At 44.2% G+C, this 20,645-nt stretch overlaps 1 protein-coding gene across 3 annotated transcripts in view; it reads right to left on the reverse strand.

The window, feature by feature from the left end:
- The window catches only part of LOC147422284 (uncharacterized), a 38,831-nt gene extending 27,614 nt beyond the window's left edge, over positions 1-11,217 (reverse strand). The window contains exon 1 of one of the 3 annotated variants that reach the window (XM_086502766.1): positions 11,040-11,217. In XM_086502766.1, the coding sequence (XP_086358892.1) occupies positions 11,040-11,146 (107 nt within the window). In that variant the 5' untranslated portion in view covers positions 11,147-11,217. The remainder of the gene's footprint in view (positions 1-11,039) is intronic. The other 2 variants (XM_086502765.1, XM_086502764.1) reach the window with 2 other exon arrangements.
- Positions 11,218-20,645: the final 9,428 nt, after the last annotated feature.

A 20,645-nucleotide genomic window follows, 5' to 3' on the forward strand; every position in this document is an offset into this window, starting at 1 on the left:
AATCCTATGGAGGCCTTGGTGAAATCAATGATGGACATGATGGCACGACAAGAAGCGACTCGCATTGCCTTGGAACGCGAGCGCGATGAACGAAAAGAAAGAAAAGCACAACGAAAGGAGGAAGCCGAAGGAAGACGAGCAACCTTGGAGGCCGATCGGGAGGTTCAGCGGGACCTCCGCACTCAAGAATTGGTTCGACGAATTCTGGCCTCGAAGTCTGAACCAGCCAAAGATGTTGGTAGTTCCTCAAGTGGCGCAAGCCGAGATGCGGACTCCAACAACCTTGTCACACAGAAGTTGACTTTCAATAAGTATGATGGTAAGATGGATGCTACGGTTATTCATTCTAGGTTGCATCAATTTAATGTTTATTTTGCGACAACTAAGAAGACAGGAAATAGCAAGGTTTTGACGGCAGCTATGTACCTTGCCGGTGATGCCATCAATTGGTACCACGCATGGCATGAGGCACAGTTAGCCGCGCACCTAGAGGAAGCCGACGAATTCACGCCCCTTTCCTTCAATTGGGTTGATTTCCAAGACAAGCTCAAGGCGCGGTTTATGCCACCTCAGTACCTCGCAAGATTGAAGGACAATTGGAGCGCTCTCAAGCAAAATGGTATGCCAATTATGTCTTTCTCTAATCGTGTTTTGCAGCTAGGTACCCAATTACGCAAGTTGGATGATGAGCGCAAAGAGACATTCCTTTATGGATTGGACGAGTATATCAAGTATGATATCGAGGTGCTCGATCCAATCAATCTCAACAAGGCAGTAGCGATTGCTCTCGCACAGGAGATGAAGCACAACAAGGGAAAGCCTAAGGAAACCAAGACTTCCACAAGTACCTTTCAGACTTCTCAGAACCCTCAGAACGGTAAGAACGGTAAGAATGGTAAGAACGGTAACTCTTCTAACCAATCTTCCAATAGTCACTCAGAAAAGAACTCTCAAAATGAACCTAAGGGTAAGGCTAACACAATTGCTAAACCTTAGCTCACTCCACATGAAAAGATAGCACAAGGAATTTTACGAGGATACATCACGTCGGAAGAGCAAAGCACTTATTCTAAGGAAGGTCGTTGTTTTCATTGTCACATTAAGGGTCACATAAAAAGAACATTTCCTAAGCTTGAATCGAATGAATCTAAAGAATCCACAGAACCCACTTCCTCTGTCAATGCAATAAATGACAACACGAGTGTGCCCCAAGTTTCTCATGACCCTCCCATTGATGAGTCTCTCATTAAATGTTATGGTCATATGACAGGGCAACGTTTTGTCATATTGTTTGACCCAGGCAGTATGCATGATGTGATCAGTCTCTCTCTTGTTAGTCAGAAATCTCCTCTCGAGGTCTTTGGCTTCGCTCCCGGTATGGACTCTCTCATCACGAAAGAGTGCCGTGATCTGTTGTTTACAGTTCAACAAGCTGCTTTTTCATAGAACCCACTTCCTCTGTCGATGCAATAAATGACAACACGAGTGTGCCCCAAGTTTCTCATGACCCTCCGATTGATGAGTCTCTCATTAAATGTTATGGTCATATGACGGGGCAGTGTTTTGTCATATTGTTTGACCCAGGCAGGATGCATGATGTGATCAGTCCCTCTCTTGTTAGTCAGAAATCTCCTCTCGAGGTCTTTGGCTTCGCTCCCAGTATGGACTCTCTCATCACGAAAGAGTGCCTTGATGTGTTGTTTACAGTTCACAAGCATGATGATTTGTATGATCAAGACGTGATTGTTCACAAGGATGATGGTTTAGTTGATGCTTTTTATAGAGAAGCTAACCTCATTGCAGATTCGATCAATTCTCGAGTCGAGGTCCACAGAACCCCTACAGGAAGATTCGATAGATTCCGAAGAACCGATCTTGGCTCTCGAGTCGAGGTCCAAAGAACCCTTACAAGAAGTACTATGTGTTCAAATGATTCGGCAGCACGCATTATTCGAGTGTTTCATTCGTGATCGTTTCTTGTATTTTAGTGAGCGTCTTTATGTGATCCCTTTTCTTAGGCATGACATCTTGCACGTTGAGCACGTTTCACTCATGAATGAGCACAGATGTATGCGGATTACTCATGAAAATATGAAATGTTTGCATTCAAGGAATTCACATTCCATGTCTTTTCCTTGGCACGACACAATCTCCGAAAGAGCACAAGAAGGATTGAGCATCAAGCATCGGAATTTTCATTGTGTTTTGCCACAGTTGATTGATTTAGATCAGCACGACAAGATTCGATCTCATTGTTTGCATGTGTGTGGTGAATGGTTTGGCACTCCGTCTCTTTGTTCATCTACATTGCATGCACAGTCTTTGAGGAAGACAAGATTTTTTCCACTCACTTTATGGAATAGGTATGTTCATGTTTTTGTGTTGGAAGTGGTTTCAGGAATTTTCAGCCGTGGAGATTCTTGAAGAAGGAAGAAGCATGACTCTAAACGAAGTTGAAGCATTGAAGGAACCACAGAAGACTTTGTGTCGCTTTCGGCGCGGCCCAAAGAAGAAGACTTTGCAGACCTTTATGAAGTTCAAGTATCGCACGACCCACACCTCAGAGTGGACCGGCGAAGAGTCCTTTCGAGGATTCCGGATGTTGGTAGCGATCTCCCTTGACGCCATACAGTTCGGTACCAGTACCTCACTTTGCAAAGGAGGGGATGTCCCGTGACACATCCAACCCTATGTGTCCGTGGACAAGCTACAACATGACCCAGGTTCAGTTCAGTCAAGTCAAGTCTAGAATAGGAAGTGATCTGGCACTTTTGTGAGTCTATTTGCAGAACGTGCATGTCCAGACAATTAGAGTAGGTGCATATCCTCTGGTTGCACACAGCATGATCATCAGATTACAGTCAGAACCCATCAGGAACATTTTTACAGTGCATAGACCTATTTTCCCTATTTTTGACATTTTTCACTTTTTATTTTTAAGTGACTTTTGTTGGAAAGTAGGTAGGGCAATTTTGCTAAGTTAATATATAAGCAAACCAGAGTTAGCACTTTCTAGCAGAAGAGGCAGCAGGAGCACCTTGCTCAACAGGCAACTTCTCGGCAAGACCAACCCTGCGACAACTCTGGCGTTTTCTCTCAACAAAAGGCCTAGCGTTTTTGTACCAGATAAGCCAGCATTTTTGCACTTGCAAATTCCCGGCGACAGTACACAGCAGATCAGCCCTAGCGTTAGCAGATTCCCACAGCAATACAGCAGATTTCCTAGCATTAGCAGATTCCCTGCAAGGTCAGTTTTCAGCCCTAGCGTTTTTGGTTTGCAGATCAACCTTAGCGTTTTTGCAGATCATCGCAATAGAATCAGCCATAAGACCAACGTTTTCAGTTTTCAGCCTTTAGTACTCGCAGAACATGTCTTGAACCTCGCAGATCTCACCTTCCCGCAACAATTCCTCGCCGCACGATGGGATCCATCGAAGATTGCAGTTTCAGCCCGAAAACGCAGATTTTAGTATCTGCGTTTTCAGCGCGTCATCGTCGTACCGTCGCCATCGACATCGTCACCGACATAGAGTCAGAATTCAGCAGATAGAAGATTTGCAGATTTCAGCCCTTAGAGTTTTCCGATTTCAGCCCATCTCGTCGTCGTCCTCATCGTCGTCGACATCGTAAGCAAGTCCAAGCATTGTAGAGATTTGTGCAATCATAAGTAGACCACTCTCGCCATAGAGAGTGGGGCCCTTGGAGGAGGGTTTGACAACATTCTGGTGTCGTATTCTCTTCTCTCCCTATCTCTCAGTCTCATGCACTTCCATTCACAGTGTTCATCCACTTTGTTTGTGTCCATTGCACTCTCTCACTAAAGGAACGGAAGGCTCTTCCTTCCGTAAGTAAAAGGAACCTTGAGCACAGTTCGGAGCACTCATCTTGAGCAAAGTTCAACATTCATTCCGCTGCACCTTACAACGATGAATCCGTGTACAATACGAATCAGTACGGCCGTGCCGTACAATACGGATCAGCACGTACAGACTGGTCCAACCTTGAATCAAACCACCAAATTGCTCAAAAAATTGTGACCACCGTGACCACCGTGCTTTGCGATCACTCCAATGTGCACTAGATATAGACTGGAGCCACTTGAGGGCTTGATGATTTGTGCGAACTGTGAAAACTCTACCGTACAGAAAAGATTTCCAATGCTTGAGAGAGTGATTGCTCACGCTCATGCTCCATGGTTGCCCTTCTTTCTTCCCATGCGGCACGTTGCAACTCCTGTTGTAGCATCACCTGCATCATCGACTTTTGACCAAAGCCTCCATAGGATTTGGTGCAATCCGTGGCATAGATGGGGATGTGGGAGGATCAAGGAACAATCCTCCTGGTGTAGAAACTTACTTCTTCTCCAACTCCACTCTCATCACCTTCACGCAAAGTATCCATTCCGCTTTGGGTCATGACCATACACTGAGATCTTGGGTACTGAAAGTCTTGAGGAACTTGGTTCTTGAGGTTCTTGAGTTCTTGAAGTCCTTGAGTTCCAAGCTTGCAATCGGTGTCTGATAAGGCTTTTCTCTTACCCAAGCTCGACTCTTCCCTGCGGGCGCACCCCTTGGCAGTCTTGCGCTCACACCAAGGTTGCTTTTTTCCACCTCATGTAGATTGGCCGGCTGCTAAGTGCACGGTCCACTCTCAATGAGTGAAAAGAGGAACAAGGGGACGCTGGACAAGCCCTTCTTTCTTGGGTTACCTGCCACACTTCAAAAACACGATTAGGAATCGACACGCCCAAGTGGACTTGGTTCTTTCCTTGAGTGATACAGAACACTCATAGTTACATGGGACGGCGGGTCGGGGTCGGGAACGGGGTCGGGACAGCAAAAGTCAGGAAACGGGGACGGGGGTCGGAACGGCAAAAAAAAAAAGAGTCTTTTTGGCATTTTTTGACCTACACACATGCCACACACATAGAGCATCACTTTGACCATAAATTTACACTAAATAGACCAAAGAACACGAGTCATATAGGCTGAAATGTGCTAATAAAATATCGATGATCGATGGATACAAAATGAGAAGTGCATGCCACAAGGGCTCAAGAGTCAAAAAGCCTAAAGAACTTAGGACAAGCCTGAGGCCTCAAGGATAACAAAAAATACAAAGGGCTATGTAGTAGGTAGAGTCGTAGACTCAAGAGTCTAGACTCGAGAGTCGAGTGATCAATGATCATCAAACTCAAGAAGTGCTCGCCTGCTGAATCTCCACATCGTCGTCGTAGTCGAGGTCGTCAGCAACGTATGAGGGCTCCGGCTCGGGAGGCTCGCATTGAGGCTCGAAATCCTCCTCTAGCTCCTCCAAAAGAGTATCGGCCATAGATGGATTCTCTTGTGCCATCTCCCACTCAGTGAAAGGATCTACCTTGTGTGTGACGCTCTTGGCAAGCATGCGCAAGTTAGCGCTCACAAACACCAAATCATTGGCCCTCTGAACGCCAAGGCGATTCCTCTTCTTAGAGGCAATGTGGCTGTACACACTCCATAGTTGCTCCAAGCAACTAGTGGTACATGCTTGGCTAAGGACACGAACAACCAAGCGCTGCAAATGTGGGCCATCTCCTCCATAGTCCTCCCACCACAAAACCGAGCCAATCTTGTTGCGATCAAGCTGTGCATCTACACATCCATAGGAGCCCTTCTTTTGCCTGTAGTTGAGTAGCTCGTCTCTAATCTTGCGCATAATGTCACTGCTAGGCTCAAGGCGCTCCAATGCAAGCCGCCATCCTTTGCTCACCTCCTTGTCGGTCTCTTGACGCCTTCCTTGAAACTCAGGGTCAAGCACATAAGCTGCCGCATGAAGTGGAGAGTAGTATCCATTCCACCTCGACTCACACAAGCCATGAATCTCCGCATACTGAACAGGGTCAGGCACAAGCTTCTCTAGTGCCTCTATCATCCGATCCATGGCTTCGTAGACTTTGCCAATGCATGGCTGCAAGCCATCCACCACTCGAAGTAGGTGTACAATAGGCTTGACCATGGCGTCAAGAGTATTCACCTCCTCCCACCAAGCGGCGTCGTCGGCCCATTCTCGGCATTTCAATCCTACTGCTGATGTAGACTCCGGCATGGCCTGGAACTCATCACTGAGAAAGAGACCCCTTAAGGCTCCGCCACATGTAGACAAGCGGCCTAGCATAAGCCAATTGAATGCAAATCTTGTCTCTGAATATTTGAGCAAAGACAAGTGGCTCCTCTTTGAGAATTCATGGCGCACTTTTTGATGGTTGAGCACAAAGGAGACAATTCGAGAGGCGTCACCAATGGTGGGTGAAATCCATGACAAGTTCCCAAGGGAGCCTTTTATAGCCTCCCAAGGGCCAAGGCTTAAAAAATATGGCAGTTGGGGCTGCACAGAGCCGTTGCAAACGGTCAAAAACGGTCACTTTTTTGAATCCGACCCCGGCCGACCCCTGCCGTCCCCGTTCGGTCCGTCCGACCCCGGTCCGGCCCCGGCCGTCCCCGGTTCGTCCCCCCTGCGACCCGCCCGTCCGGCCCGTTTTCCGTCCGTCCCTCGGCGTTCCCAGCCGTTCCCGGCCCGGTTACGGCCATTCCCCGGCCCTAGGGCCCGTCCCCCCCGTCCCCTGTAACTATGAGAACACTGTCAAAAGCTCTGATACCAATGTAAGGTGCAGCGGAAGTGAATGTTGATATCGCTCAAGATGAGTGCTCCGAACTATGCTCAAGGGTTCCTTTTACTTACGGAAGGGACAACCTTCCGTTCCTTTTAGATAGAGAGTGCAGTGATCACAAACAAAGTGAATGTAACTGTGAATGAAAGTGCTAAGACTGAGAGAAAGAGAGACCAAAAAATACGACACCAAACGGTTCTCAAACCCTCCTCCAAGGGCCCCCCTCTCTATGGCGAGAGAGGTCTATGCTATAGATTGCACAAATCTGGTACAATGGTCTGGATGCATACGGCGACGAGGACGGGGCTGAAAACTGAAAACGCTAGGGCTGAAATGCTGAAATCTGAAAAATGTTGACTTTCTGTTGAACACTGACATCGTGTCAGCGAGGATGGCGATGACGACGACTCAACAACGATGCGCTGAAAACGCAGATGCTGAAATCTGAAAACAGCGGGCTGAAACTGTAAACGTTGGATGATCCGACAGTACGGTGAGGATCTGTTGCGGGTAGGTGAGATCTGCGAAGCTAGGAACTGGATCTGCAATGGCTAAGGGCTGAAAACTGAAAACGCTACCTGATTGGGCTGATCGGGCGACGGGAAACTGCAAAATGCCAGGCCTGATCTGCACCAGAAAACGCTAGGCTGATCTTGTTGGCTGACTTCAAGCCTTACGTAGCACCTTCCAAATCCATGCATGCAACGGCAATTATAGCCTTTCCCCCACTCTTGTGGTACAACGGCACATGGTAGTCACAGTATGCCTCAAAATAGCTGGTATAATAAAGGGTGACAAGAAACTAGAGCCAAATTACAAAAAGAGGCAGCAACAAAGGATACCACACACTGACAAGCACAAATTACCTTTCGACCCTTTGTGAGGTGAAAAAAGAGAGTGTATTTAGCTCGGCTTGAGGAGGTGTGCCAGCTATTTTTGAGTCTCGATTCTCAGAGGAATGAAGATTGTTTCAAAAGCAGCCAACACCAACACCCATTACTTATGTGGACACATGGAGACAGTAATGCAACAAGTCTATACAATATCTGCTCAACCGCCCATGTCTTGACCCCAGACTTCCAGCTTTAGAGCACTTCATTGTAAGAATGATAGAAGATGGCATGATAGACTACACCCAGGCAGATCACATAATCACAATGGTCTAGCTACTATGTGATCTACGATGGTCTTGTTACTAAGCATTTGTGTCTTGCCCGAGAAACATTGGCACCTTTGTTGGCACGCAAGTTTAACTGAGCCATATGAGAAGGCTTTTCTGAAAGCTAGAGCACTAACACTTTGATGTCGATCTTGAAAGCTCAGGTCCTCTGCTCCCAAGAAATTATTGTACCATCATGATAGGTTACGTTGTGTGATTATGCATTAGTTGAGTTGTTGGACAAAGAGAGAGGGGGTGTCCAAGCACGCAGACACACTAGACTCCAGAGGGAATTCTCTATGCTTAATCATACACTTATACTCATCATTGAGGAGGGTCGATCACATGGACGAGGTATCTATTGCTGCTTTGCAGATTTCTACAAGCTTTTGATACGATGACTAGAGTGAGATTGATGCATAGATTGTATGATTTGGGTGCTTCGAGTGAGATTACGTGGGGGAACTTTATGAGACGGTGACACATCAAGTGCGTGAGATAGGTCACTCAACTGTTGGAGTGAAGCACGCCCTAGGGATGTTTGCTCTCTCCTACCCTTTTTGATTTGTATATTGATGATGTATCACACTATATTGACGAAGAGGGTGATAGAAGTGCACAGTTATCATGCACTTGGATGCCCTTCTTGCTAAGGTATCACATTATGTTGACAAAGAGGGTGATAGATGTTAGGTGCAACGGAATGATTGTTTGCGCTTTGCTCAAGATGAGTGCTCTGAACTGTTCTTATGGAAGGTAGAGCCTTCAGTTCTTAATGAAAAGTGCTATGATCACAAACAAAGTGAATGGACACTGTGCATGCGAGTGTATGAGACTGAGAGAGAGAGAGAGAGAAGAGAGATACGACACCAAAGACGTAAAACCCTCCTCCGAAGGCCCCACTCTCGTCGGCGAGAGTGGTCTACTTATGATTGCACAAAGTGGTACAATGCGTATGCAATGGACTGATGCAATTGGACTATGCCGATGACGACGACAGTGATGACGACGACGACTTGATGGCTGAAATCTGAGATCTTCTAACTGCTGAATTTCGGGACTGTTCCGGTGGCTGAAAATGACTGTTTTGGCTGCATTTTCATGGGCTGAAATTGGGGGAACTGCTGCAACCACTTAGGCTGAATTCTGTTGCGTTTCTATCTGCTGAAATCTGCGTTTTTAGGGCTGATGTCTTTGGCTGAAAACGTTGAGGGTCTACAGAGGCTTTCTGGCGTTTTTGGCTGAAAAACACTGCTGCTTTGCTGAGGTTGAAAAACGCTAGCAATTGATGCATCTGGCAATGGGGGAAATCTGCAATGGCTATGGCTGTCGATGATGTTGACGATCATGCAATGGGTGAAATCGCCAGGCTGATATGTGTATGCAAAAACGCTAGGAGGTGCTGATGGTATGGCGAGGTTGGGAGCTCCAAAAACGCCAAGTGCTGGGGGTACTGCTAAGAAGGTGCATGTTGAGCATGTGCTCCTGCTGCCTCTTCTGCCAGAAAGTGCTAACTTGGGTTTGCTTATATATTAACTTAGCAAAATTGCCCTACCTACTTTTGTTGGAAAGTCACTTAAAAATAATAAGTGAAAATACCAAAAATAGGGAAAATAGGCTAAATGCATTGGAAAATTCCCTTAACTGATTCTAATGGATTCTGATGGGAATACTGATGATCATGCTGTGTGCAACCAGAGGACATGCACGGTCTACGAATAGACTCACAAAAGTGCCAAATCACTTCTAATCTAGACTGACTGAACCCTGATCATGCTGTAGCTTGTCCACGGACACATAGGGTTGGATGTGTCACGTGACAATAGAGGTGCAGATATCAAGCACTTGAATGTCTTTGTTTTATGCGGATGATATTGTTCTCACTACAAAAACGTTGGATGCATTACAAAGCTCTGCACAGAATAGAGATCTCAGATTTATATGTGGCCTTTATTAAGACCAAGGCGATGATATAAAACACCACAACACAATGGGTGAGGGCCTCAACACCAATGGTTACTTATGGTCAGGAAGTGGTGGAGAGTCTACGCATATCTAAGAGTCATTTTTACACAACCCTCTTTCTCAATGAGAGAGGCAACAGCTTCGAGACAGACACAAGGTTATGCAACCCTGCAATGTTGGATCGGATGTGCTCATTGGTACGATTAGGAGCCCCGCACTAAGCTATGGTTTGATACATTCGTGGCATCCACACAATTATATGGGTACAAATTTGGGGAGACCATTGTAGCCAGTCTATTCAATCTAGTCAAATGTATCATGGAGGGAAAGATATGAAGAGATCACTAGTTACTATGACCTCTAGGGAAAGATATGAAGAGGCCACTAGCTACTATGACCTCTAGGATGATCCGATGTAAGATCGCAGTGCCACATGACATCGTCAAAGCAGAAATGAGAGCTACACTGATTGTGGTTGAGGCACTTAGCAGATCAGCCATGGGGGGAGACTCTAGATGTTAGTATGCCCAGATCTCAGCCTCGTTTCAGTTGTATGGCTTTAGTATGGAAAAATTGAGGACAAAGATGATGACTCCTCACAAGTTTGGGGAGAAAATGGCTTTTTAAGAAAAGCATTTTCTTCGAATTACTGAGGATGGATTTCTTGTACAGCCGAGATACATGGATTCGGATCCGCAACATGGGCTTCGATGTGTCATAGGACAGCTTCGGACCTCATTCCATCAACTGCAGCCAGAGACAGGTAGCTGATATGCCAGCTATGTGACTTAGAGCCAAAGACAGTGCAGCATTACATATGTCAGTATATTAGGAGATACGGGGACTACTACTTCACATTTCCAGTGCAACTATTTTTTTCTTCAAACACCGCACTTTTGCAGTATAGAAAACGCCATAGCATTTGTGCATCATACCTACTTGTTCAACAAGTCTGAACTCTCTTCAATTTGACACATTCCCTTCAAGTCACAAAAGCACACAAATAGTAGCATGCAAGTCTCAAGTGGGAGGAAGAAATTATGCACTCGGATAATCGCATGACATGGGTTCGTTGCAGGATTTTTGCTTACAGAAAAAAGCCCTGATAGTTAACAGAGCGCCAAACGAGGCCCACGAATGGACAGCGAGAAAACTCGCTTGAATGCAGCAAGGAAAACACGCAGAGGAATGCACCCAGCGCAATGCTCTGATTAAGACAAAACACAGAAAGCAGTAGGTGTCTTTGTGCCTACGTAGATATGTACTCACATTTTGGAAGCAATGCGACGATGCAGGCGAGTTGGTACTGCTGCAAAAGCGTGTGTAAAGAGGTAAAATGGGACGGTACGCGGCCTGGGTACGCATACCATGGCCATTGCCACTCTCCACTATTCAAATAGGACCACTCTCATCGTCAATATCACCCTTCCGGTCGTCAATTATCAAAAGAAACCCTCAGCACTAAGCAAGTAAGTGAATGGGATCAAAGGTCGGGAAGTCCACTGACCAGAGTGTACAACATGCGTGCGTGGGTGAGATGGCTAACCCACGCGTCACAAAACTTGGGCTAGAAGGTCCTAGGTTCATAACCAATTGATGGCCTGCCCATTTTTCGTGTTGCTCGAGTTCAATTTTGCCCCAATTTTCATGTTGTCCGGGTTTAATCTGCCTTAGCCTTCGCGTGTGGACTTCCCGACCATCAATCACATTATCCCTCTATAATGCCTTGTGTTGCTTAGTGTTGTGGAGAGGCGAGGGCCCTCAATACTAAATTCCACAAGTTTTAGATGAATCTCCCAAGTTGGGATCGACGGTGGAGGTCAAATAAAAAGAGTCGGGATCGACGACAGAGAAGTTGGACGTCAAATAAAAAGTCCATGTGATCTACCGCTCACAGATTTGAACTCGAGTCCTGCACGGTGGCAACCCATTGCCCTAACGTGCCAGCGTGCCTTTTGATGACCCCAAAGCAAACTCGAATTTATCCTTTTAACATTTCATGATCAATTTTACCTCCCATTGTGTGCCCTTACTTCGTTACCATAGATCCCACCATCCGAGCTTCATTTAACTACCCCGTGCCCTTTAGTGCTAAGAGGCAAAGACCGGTTACACACTAAACGAGTGCTAGCTAGTTGTTAAACTCTACACATGAGCTTGGGCATCTTTGCACGTTAAACATTGCCATCTAGGGGTCTATGTCCTGTCAAACTAGAAGCCACCGCACATCCGGCACCATGGGCCTAGCCTCGTGACTATTTGACATATGGCATCTAAGAAGCCATTTGATGGCATCTACGATGCACAAGTGGGGCACGAATATCAAGAGGGCATCGCGAGCGCCAAACGTAAACCCAAGCGAAAAATTGCATGACTGAGGGGCGTCGACCAAACGTAAACTCGGAAAAAAAAAGAGTAGGATTGAAGGCAACCGATGTGGAAACTTTGGTCGATCGAGGGGCACCAATGTGGCAGTTTTGGCCGTCTACGTGTGGAGAGCGGATAGCCTTCCCAACGGGCATGATGTCGGGTAATGACGGTTGGGAAGTGACCTCAATTTGGGTGGCGGCAAGTCAGAGTCAACTAAAACCTTAATACATTTGCATGCAATGTGGAGAGTAAGTAGCGTCGCAAGTCAACAGAGTAGGAGTACATAGGGAAGCATTCACGTGCCCTCCCTGCACTCAATGAAGATAAGGAGCGGAACAAGGCATTCTTGAGATGTGCATTAGGCCATACTTTTTGCGCTCAGTGAAGGTGAGGAGGTGGAACACAACACAGCAGGGATGGCAGGCGGTCACAAACAGGGGCTAATGAAGGGGGCTTACTCTACACCTCCACCAAAAGTGAAGCTCGCTCTACAAGGCTAGCCAATTGGGGGGGCAAGGCACCCAATGCGCCTTTAGCATGGCAAGAAGGACACGAGCAACCTTTGCCACATGAATGGTGGTAGCGCAGGAAGAAGAGGAGAGAATGGTGGCCTCTAAGGAAGGGGGGGACAAGGTGTTGCCAGTGCAAAGGGAGTTGCAATGCGATGAGGACCTTATTAAAGACGATGAGGATGCCCCATTGATGGAGGCACATGCATAGTTCCTCACATGCATCCACGATCAAGGTGTCTGCCCAGGTTTATATTAATATGCACGTTACCTATCGTCCTAGTATGGCCTTTTGTTTGTTTGTACAAGGAAAGGAGCTCGTTGATGAAGTGCAAAATGAAGAAGAGATTGTCCCAACAATGAAAGTCATTAAGAAGGGGAAGGCCCTTGAGAAAGGTGAAAGCAAGTCAATATGTACGTTTAAGGGATTGTAAGCCACATTTGAATGCATGCCAAACTAGATTTTCTTGTGCATGCAGGCTAGACTCGAAGAGAAGGACAAGTATGAGACCCAGGGGTTCATTCTATTTAGAAAAGGGAATGCCACCTGGTGTCCATGGACACTCTAGGAATACCCCATATTTATAATTTTTATAAGGTGAATATCACCTTGTTTTTAACGCTTATACAATTCTCAATTAAATTTTAAAAAAAAACTATATCTATGACTTATTATATAAGGTTTGGACTCAAGTCACCTTACATAAAAGATGAATCAAAGAGCGAATCCTACTACAACGAAATAGTTTTGAGCTTTTTTTTTTTTTTTTTACAGCAGCACTTTTTTTAGAAGAAACAAGATAGCTATTTGGAAAGTCATGTACTAATCAGAACTTCTTTTAGAGAAACAACTAGGACTTCATACAAAGAGGTGTTATATCTACACAACTATTGTCTCAAAAGTTAAGTTGGAGGATACGAGTGTTGCTCACTTGGGAAGCACAATAATTTCCTTGCGTTGCTCCCCCCTTGTTTTTTAAGTTTAGAGGATTGGTTATTAGAGGCTTACCCCTAACTTATACACTTATGTTGCCTTTTATAAGAAAAAAACTCCCCTGCACTTACATGGTACGATAAGTTTCCCATAGACGATCCCCTGAGGGTCCTTTGAAAAAACTTGATGGAAGTGGAAGGGGAACACCAAGGCCAATGAAGTAAAATGTTATGGTATATATGTGTGCTCAATTTTTTAGAATCTAGCTTTACATGTATGCCCACCTCTCTTTGGTTCCCTTATCCTCTTTGTGGTCTGAAGTCTTTGACCGGTGGCCGAATTCAATGGCTGGTGGATGAGTTTCGGGCGGACTTGGCTACAGCTGCACATGGGTGCATGGACAAATTCTAGGCCAACATGTCTACCTAAGGATGGCCACACATGGACGCATTGGAGAGTTCAAGATGAACTTGTCTAAACAAGGGTGGCTACACACACGGGTGTCTCTCATGTGAGAGGGCAGCCCTTTTGGCCTATAAAAGGAGACCTCTTCTACACACAAAATGCATTGTGGTGGTGCATTGTGATTGTGGAGTTGGTGAATCAAAGTGTGTATGAGGTGGTGAGAGTGAAGCAAGGCGGGAGTTCCATCAATGGCATAATCCCTTTGTAACCTACTTCAAGATTGAAGTGCAAAGCCATTGAGTGGATGCTTTCCCGTGGACATAGCCCACATTGGGTGAACCATGTATATCGTGCTGTCTCTCTCTCTCTCTCTCTCTCTCTCTCTCTCTTGAAAATTATCTCTCTCCATTAAATAAACCACTCTAGTCTCTACTTAGCTACGCATTTATTCCTAACAATCCCCTCCCAATTATGCAAGCAATCAACCATTTTTCCCACTCATTTGGATAAATGTTGATGTGGAAATTCTCTCTATGTGGCATAGCCATTCCCCAACTAGCCAAAACTACTACATTGGTACTCCTCAATCTTGGGATTTCTTGCCTAGGTTTATGCTTGGTGTAAGCGTGGCACTTGATCCCTTGCCATGTGGATGCTTGTGATGGATGCCCTTCCAATTTGTGCCCCACTTTGGCACCATAGATGCCATCAAGTGGCTTCTTAAATGCCATAAGTTGGATAGTCCAGAGGTGGTGCTACCCCAATATGTTGTCAACCAATTATCATTAGCTTACCCACCACAATTCAAAAGAAAATAGAGACAAAGGTTTGGTGCACGCTAAAGGAATGCTCGTCGCTATTTGTTCAAGCAAAAGCCAATAGTACTCTACACATGAGCTTGGGCTCTACATGTTACACATTGCCACTTGGGGGTTTAGGTTGTATCCAAGATAGAAGCCAACACACATCCAAAATGCAAGGGATTGGGATGGCACCATGGGTTCACCCAAATATGTTGTAAGCCAATCCATCGACTCCAACTCCACTGACCTACTCCACTAAGAGTCACACTCAAGCTTCCAAATAAGTAGCACCCTGTCTTAGCAGTGTATAACTCTATGCCGAAAAATGTTTGTCGGCCATCATGTACAAATTGATGCCATGTGTTGGATAGGCCCCTTTACGGATTAGGTAGTGTGTAAACACCCTAAGATCCAAGAATTCATAGCCCATTTTCAAGAGGTGAGTTGATTAGGTAGTGTGTAAACACCCTAAGATCCAAGACTTCATAGCCCATTTTCAAGAGGTGAGTTGTTGAGGATTATTCAACGTTCGCTGCCTATTGAGAATGAGTAGAAAAAAAAGAAATAGAAAAAACGAGGGGAGAGGAAATTTTGTTGAGAATCACTACTTGCCACTATGAACCATATTTGCACGATATATGTACGTCTTATGTGTGATACTTTGTCAATGTTCCTTTTTTTTCTCTCTTTTCCCAATCTCACATTATGTGAGAGGTTATATTATATTATAGAAAAATTGCTACAACAGTGCCCTGCTCAACTCGAGCCAGGGCCACACAAGCACATGAACGTCCTCGCCTTTTACACGGAGGCATAACTGAGTACATTACCATAAACAAACTTATTGCCATAGAGATACATAGCAAACCAGAGTAGGAGGATACCAACCTAGGGGTGCCACCATGTAGGGTGTTCTGCCACCCTAATCCCACATGCCCCTAAGCAGGCATCCCTTCCAATGACATAAGTAGAATGAGCAATCAGTTCCTATTCTTCTTGATGAGCGAAACAGTTCGGGTCAACATACCAACGACCCCCACCAAATGGCTAAGGAGGTCAAGCTTTAGCACTTGATAGTTTGTGTCGTGGCTGCCCTCTCTTGTAGCGACTTACCCCAAGACTTCTTGTATGCGAGCTTCATCACTTTTCCTCTCCTCTGCAGACGAGCACTCTGTGAGTAGGCATTGATATTTTGACTTCTCTTGAACCTGAGGGGCATCGATCTCAATTGCTTCATTCACAACTTGACCTCGTACATCCTCCATAACAAAGCAAGGAGTTGAAGGCCCAAAGGATTTTCTGGTACACAAGACCACCCCCAAGCACCCATTGTCAAAGATTTCTCCCCCTGCTCATGCATGGGTGCAAGATGATTACAACCTTCACTGACCATAGTCTCCATCGTACTAATTGCCCGGTTCATGGCAGGGCAAGAATCCTCAAGTGGTGGCTTCTTGGGATCACAATCAAGGTGCTTCCATGTGGTTTTGAGCACCAGACTGGAGGTAATACTTTGATAGTGTTCCTACTAAGCATATCATCTTAGAGTGTGATGTTTTCATCTCTCTTAAACCCTATTGCAACATGTGTCAAGAAATCATCATATCCAAAGAAAGAAGTTGAAATTATGCTTAGCGTCTCAAATGGTTTTGGTTTCACACTTGTCTATGCCTAGGATAAAATAGTAGCTACTATCATTTTTTGCGTTTACTCGAGTATGTTTCTTCAATTCTAAAACTGGGCTATTTGAATGGAATCTACGAAGGTGCTATGGGAAGGGTTGTGAATGAAAATGAAAGCAAAAGAAAAGGAAGAGGGGGGGTGGGGGAGCGGATGGACAAGGCGCGTGGGTGCGCATAGCTACGGCCAGTTGGAGAGGAGAGCAAAGGTGGCAGGTGGAGCCAAGGTGCGGACGAGGTGTGGCATTGTAGGCTGGCAGCAAGTGGCCGCAAGAACATGGATGACATGGTGGTAGGACCGCCAAACTTCGGACGTGAGGAGAGAGAGAAGATGAAAGTCATTTTTTAAAAGCTTGTGAGGTGATTGGAGTTGCACGCAGTCAACAGTGCTGAACTAAGTACAACGAAATGCTTAATGGGAGTGCATAATCTTGAGCTTGATTCTAGCCATTGTATACATGGAAGATTTTACATTCCAACCATTTGTGCACTTGGAAGGGAATCTAGTAGAGATTCGGTGTATTAGGTGCAAAAGAGAGCTTGGTTTACAATCTCACTTTGTTGATACCCTAGTGGGTGTGGCAATATGTCATATGCTACATGATAGTAGTGTATTTGAAAAATGTAGCATTTTGTAGCGATAAATTTGTAGGGAAATTTGGATGCAAAGCTTTTGCATGCATATAGTGAACATTTGAAGTTTGCCCATTTGATACACGCGTAAAAATTTGATATGCGGTCTACATTAACTATGCTTCAAACACCTATAAAAATGTATCATAATTCCTTCCCAAAAGATGGTTTAGTGAGAGTGGCTCACAAATTGTAGCATGTTCATAGTGATGTCTATGGCTTGATACAAAGATTGTCTCTTGACATTTTTTTTTTTGGGGGGTATTTTTTGCCATACAATTGTGAGTGGTAGTGTTGTATTAACTCAAAAAAGAATGTACATTAAGCCTCAAACACAGTTAGTGCCTGAAGGAGCCTAAAGATACAAAGGGATGCATATAGGTCCAAGTCAGATGTGAGGGCCATGCCATGGACCACCGGCCGTACCATCTCCAAATGGATACACCGTGATCTCCGACATCCCTTCCACTTGAGACCGACACCAAGACAAGATGCTCTTTGATGCCAACTCAAGGGGGTGATAACATTCACTTTCTCTTGTATAGATCCCTTAGCCCCAAATCACCTTTGCTTACCGCTCCAACTTTCCAATCAAAGTTATCAGACTAAATTCAAGCTCAAGCTTCCAGGTTCAACTAGTGGGAGTTCTCTAGTTCACCCTTGGTTCAAGGTCACTGACGCTTTTTTCTCGGTTATGACCGAGCACAGCCGGAAGTGTGTTCCTTTAAGATGAGTATATATACTAACTACACAAATTCCTTGTTCCCAAGTTTGATTCTCGCTCCATAGATCGGAATCCCTTTCCCCGTTTTCGACTTAACTTAATGGACAACATAAACTTGGGTTCAACTTTTCCACCAACAAATGAAGCCTCCAGAATCCACCCTCCCACCGAACCGTTTGGTAAATGCACCCTTTTGAGGTAGTACTATGATACTAGACAATAGTATTTCAAACATGTTACACCAAGAATACATTTCAAGCATTTGAAAGTAGCATGCAAATTGTTGCATACCCTTGCAAATGTGCATTTATCAGGTCGTTCCTACCTTTTTACTTCATTTTTATAATATTTTATCTCCTATTTTCTTTCGTATTATTAAAGTTATCTAGTTATCTTTTAAGCAATCACATATACTTCTCCAGGAATATCCATATCCTCGTCCCAAGACTCGGGTGTCCTGTCTCCTGCGCCACGTGTGGAGGTGGCACCTTTACACAAATTCCAATTCTTCCTTTTTTCCATTGTTTTGGAAAGCTTACAACTAATCTACCTTAAGTTTCTCTTAAATAAATATTCCGAGAAGCAAAGCAAAGGTCCAACTAATGAGGACAATTACAGAATAGCCCATTTACGTTCCTAGCCTTTCCAAGGTTCCTTTTTACGAAACAATTAGAAGAGTTCCTTAATTAATCACATCTTTCTCCTTTATCTGATCCCACTTTGCATCCATTTTTCTTCCTCCATTTCCGTCGGCATCAGACCTACCCGGACTAGGCCGACTTCCAGACGTATCCACAGGTCCCACTACCCGATCAGGACACAATCCCATTCAATCCCATTTCTAAGACAATGAATGAACCCGAGCTCAAAAAATAGACCAGCGGTTATCAGTCCTAATCGAAAAGGATCATCCCCTGTTGCATCCCATAAGTAAACACCTGCGTCGACCTTTTTCCAAACATGCAAGACAAAGTTCACACTTAAATCTTCTATATTATGCTAGGGCTATCCACGTCAAATCTTCTCGGTAAAGTTTTAGTTCTAGTGCTAATTTATATTAAATTCCTTGAGTTATAATCCTTTAGTTCCTATTTCATTTTAATCTTTACTCAAACAAGACCTTAAGAAAATAACCAGTCTCTTGAGAGTTAAGGTTTTGTCTCAACATAAGTTTCAAGTTAACCCCGTCTTAGACGAATCCCAATTGTTTCCTTTGTATCACTTGCCATCCATAGGGCATCTCCATGGAAGCGATGGGAGTTTTATGTTCAAGATACACACTCATGAAATCCGTGAAGCTATCCCCTTACTCCCCCCCATATCGCAATTACAAAACAAATTTAAAATAATACAAACTTGAAAGAACAATGCATACGATCTTTGCTTTAATGTGGTCCATGCATGAATTGCAAACATAGAACTTTAGAGTGTACCAACTTACCATTGTAAGCTTTTGAGTGATTATGCAAGAGCCAATACTTGATTGTGTAAGAGTAGAACATTTCAATGAACGATAGTATAAAAGTAAAATGCAAAGTTCCTAAGAGTCGATATGTCCGTGTAGTGATAAATTCTTGTGCAAGGCAGTATGAATGCTTAATAAAATCTTCTTAAGATGGGATTTAAGCTTACTTCTTCTACCGTGGAGAGGATTACTCCCATAGCTATGAGAGGCTTAGAGATTCAGATTTTTTAATTGTCCAGAGCGAAGGGAGGGAATGACCTTATGGGGAATCCTCTTTTTCAAATAACTTCATTTGATTATGCTAATTTAACCTTCAAAACCTCAACTTTCTCTTGAGAAAATTAAGTATTCACCTAATTTGCATTACTAAACAAAACCTTACACATATACAACCAACATAGAAGTTATATCTTCCTCCTAAGCAAAAGGGATTGCTTATGAAAATGTGAGAGCTTAAGCATGAATTTAAGTAAGCATGAAAGTAAATCTCTTTTTCAAGAATGAGCAATAACAAGATAACATTACTTGAGTGTATATATCGTAGGGTCTTCTCCTTGCTTTGGAAGAGTAACGACGAAGTGTGTTGACGTAGCCGGTTCTTTTTTGCTTCACTTCACTTGAAGACCACCAATTTGGCTATTGGAAGAATGAGAGGTTAAGAAATACTCAAGTTATGGAAAGCTTGAAGGTTATGAGAGAGAAGATGGAGAGGGTAATGGTAAATTGATTATGGTTAGGGACATGGCTTCTCTTGGAGAGAGAGGTGTGTGTGAAAGAGGATTAGCTTTGGCTTTCACAAGCTCACTCTTAAGCTTGCACTTTAAAAAATGAGTAGGGAAGTGTTGAACGAGTAGAGAAGGCCTCCTTTTAAAAGCTTAGTTTGATAAGTCCCGTAACTTATCTTGATAAGTTACTTTTGCATATTTTGATAGCCTTTCTTTCTCTTCAAAGCTTCTTCAACAAGATGCTTTTTCAACAAGCTACTTTTTTAGCAAGTGGCTTATTCAACAAGCTACTTTTTTTTTTTGAGATAAAACTAATTTCCCAAGCATTGGTCATATCCATGTTCCCATGGTGTAAACCAAAAGTGTCTCGTGAGTAACTAGGGTGCTTGACTATAACCCAATTTACTCGATCGTTTTCTAAAAGTCGATGGCTTAATATGTCGGTCAAGAGTAAGGATTAGGAGGAGGACCTTATAAACTCCTCAACAAAAAGAAACAGCTATCCTCAGCTCAAAACAAATAAGAAAGGTGGTAAATCTTCATATGCAAGTTACACTTTCAACTTTGAGGTAACGATAATTTAGCCTTCACTAGTTGGCTCGTCTATATAAGGTGCAATATTTTCATT

Source organism: Adiantum capillus-veneris, chromosome 27, assembly GCF_014529385.1.
Source record: "Adiantum capillus-veneris isolate H3 chromosome 27, ASM1452938v2, whole genome shotgun sequence".
NCBI classification, from domain to species: domain Eukaryota; kingdom Viridiplantae; phylum Streptophyta; class Polypodiopsida; order Polypodiales; family Pteridaceae; genus Adiantum; species Adiantum capillus-veneris.